We start from the raw sequence: 2689 nt of genomic DNA, 5'->3' as shown, positions 1-2689 counted from the left end.
GAGAGGGGGACAGGGACCCAGAGGGGGGGGACAGAGACCCACAGAGAGGGGGACAGAGACCCAGAGAGAGGGACACAGAGACCCGGGGGGGGGACAGGGACCCAGAGAGAGGGGGACAGACACTCAGCAAGGGGGACAGAGATCCAGAGAGAGGGGGAGACACAGATCTAGAGAGAGGGGGACAGAAATTCAAGGAGAGGGGAACAGAGACCCAGGAAGAGGGAGACAGAGAACCAGGGAGAGTGGGACAGATAGTCAGCGAGAGAGGGGGCCAGAGACCCAGAAAGTGCAGGAGGCGGCCCGGAGCCAGCGCCGGGAGGAGAGGGGCGGAGAGCTGGCGAACAACGCGGGCGGCGGGGCAGGAGGAAGTGGCAGTGCCCGCGAGCGCCCGCTGCGCCGCCCCGACCTCCGGCGCTCTCCCGACGGCCCCTCACCTGCGCCCCGCGTCCCGGGCAGGAGCAGCAGCAGCACGCCGAGCCCCCAGGGCCGAGGGACCCCCATCCTGAGCCGGAGACCTGGCGGAGGGACGTGAGTGACCTCGGCCCGCCCCGCCCCTTCCTCCCGGGAACCCGCGGGGCGGGCCGGACCGGGCGGCTGGGACTGGGCCGGGGGTCTAGGTCAGGGGGGTGACAGGTTCTGACTTTTAACAATCTCTCCCCCTCTGTGAACTTTCACCCCTTAATTTGATCCGTGTTGGTTAATTAATTACAGACCCGATAGACTGAAATTCCTGTCGCACAAGTTGGCCTGTCCCCTCCATGCTCCGACCCGGGAGCCCGGGCCCCCAGCCTCTCCACACTCAGACCCGGGAGCCCGAGACCCCAGTCCCTGCACCGTCAGACCCGGGAGCCCGGGCCCCCAGTCCCTCCACGTTCAGACCCGGGAGCCCGGGCCCCCAGTCCCTGCACGTTCAGACCCGGGAGCCCGGGCCCTCAGCCCCTCCACACTCAGACCCGGGAGCCCGGGCCCCCAGCCCCTGCACCGTCAGACCCGGGAATCCGAGCCCCCAGCCCCTGCACGTTCAGACCCGGGAGCCCGGACCCCCAGCCCCTGCACCGTCAGACCCGGGAATCCGAGCCCCCAGCCCCTGCACCGTCAGACCCGGGAATCCGAGCCCCCAGCCCCTGCACGTTCAGACCCGGGAGCCCGGGCCCCCAGCCCCTGCACCGTCAGGCCCGGGAGCCCGGGCCCCAGTCCCTGCCCCCGCCCTCGCCCGGCTCACAGAGCTGGTTCCCTGCCCGCCTACAGCCCAGCTGGTTCGCGTGACTGCAGATCCAAGTTCCTCTCTTACATCCCGTCCGGAGACTGCTCCCCCGGCTGTCTGTTGGGCACCCCCAGCTCCGCCCACCCTCTTCCGGTGGCTCTCTAGAAACTTTTGTCTTTTTTTTTTTTTTCCCTCTTTCTCTGTTGCTCCGTGTGTTTTACTCTGACCTTATCAGCCACCCAGCGAATCCAGTGGGACCTGAACCTAACACCATCGGAGTCCGAATGTGGAGGCCTCTGTGGCTCCCGTCTTATCTCCTTGGGCCCCTAACCGTGGCCTTCACAAGCCCCTGCCATAAAGAAAATATTCTCAACAAGCCTTTTCCCCTAGGCCCCCTTGCCCGTAAGTGTCCCCTTAACTGCCCCGGCTGTGGTTTTTATGCCCTTGTGGCACTGGATCGCGACCCCACCGTGCCAACACACTGCCATCTTGCCACAGAGCCCCCCGTCACCCAGCACACCCCATGCTCTTGCTATAAGACTTCCACTCATTTTCCAATTGGGTAAACTACACATAAGATTTACTATTAGCGACTTAGCTCGTTCAGTGTTTTTCAACCATCACCCCAAAAGGAAACCCCCATATAGGTAGGTAGTCGCGGGCCTACGGCAGGGTTCTGTTCACACAACTCCATCCTAAATCACCTCTGACTTAAGCCAAATACCCCTTTTATTTTTTTAGTTTTTCAGTTTTCATTATTATTGGCGTTTATTATGAGTGTCTTTATAAATCCCACAGTGTTGTCAATCAGAAAACTGAACATCTGCAAGTGAAATCTGAAGATGACAAAATCAGCAAATTATGGACTATGGTGTATTACTTATGACACCATGTACGAAAAAAAAAAAAGTCATACGTGCCTTTTGCGTAACGTGCGTGACGTGCTTTCGTCACAAGTGAGGGACTACTGTAGCTATTGAGCAGTCGCTCTGTTTCTCCTCCCCTCGGTCCCTGACAACCACTAATCTACCTCTATCTCCAAGAATTTGCCTCTTGTGGAGTTTTCTATAAACGGAACCAGGCTATGGCCTTCTGGGTCTGGCTTTTGTCACTTAGCCTGGTGTTTTCTAAGATCCTCCACGTCGCACCATGTTTCAGAACTTCAGTTCTCTTTAGGGCCGGGTGCAATTGCTCCACTGTGTGGCTAGACCCCGTTTTGTTTCTCCATCTGCCCGCTGATGGGCATTTAGTTATTTGCACCTTTCTGGTTACTGTGAATATTCCTGCTATGATCCTTTGTGTCTGAGTTTTTTGTTTGAACGCTTGTCTTCAATCCTTTGGGCACAGACTTAGAAAGGGAATTGCTGGGTCCTATTGTAATTCCAAATGCAACTTTTTGAGACGCTACCAGTCATACTTACTACTCTCTCTGGGTCCTTGTAGAATATCCACTGAGATCCACCAGCAGTGATTCTGCAGGATCTT

The 2689-nt window shown here is 57.9% G+C and overlaps 1 protein-coding gene across 1 annotated transcript in view; it reads right to left on the bottom strand.

Moving 5' to 3' along the window:
- Positions 1–501, bottom strand: part of FCGRT (Fc fragment of IgG receptor and transporter) — a 15513-nt gene extending 15012 nt beyond the window's left edge. The window contains exon 1 of the mRNA XM_007943013.1: positions 435–501. Within this exon, the coding sequence (XP_007941204.1) occupies positions 435–501 (67 nt within the window). The remainder of the gene's footprint in view (positions 1–434) is intronic.
- Positions 502–2689: the final 2188 nt, after the last annotated feature.

Source organism: Orycteropus afer, unplaced genomic scaffold (assembly GCF_000298275.1).
Source record: "Orycteropus afer afer isolate SDZICR_OR568_19922 unplaced genomic scaffold, OryAfe1.0 scaffold00099, whole genome shotgun sequence".
Taxonomy (NCBI): Eukaryota; Metazoa; Chordata; class Mammalia; order Tubulidentata; family Orycteropodidae; genus Orycteropus; species Orycteropus afer.
The sequence above is the reverse complement of the archived record's forward strand: the minus strand, read 5'-3'. Positions and strand labels throughout refer to the sequence as shown.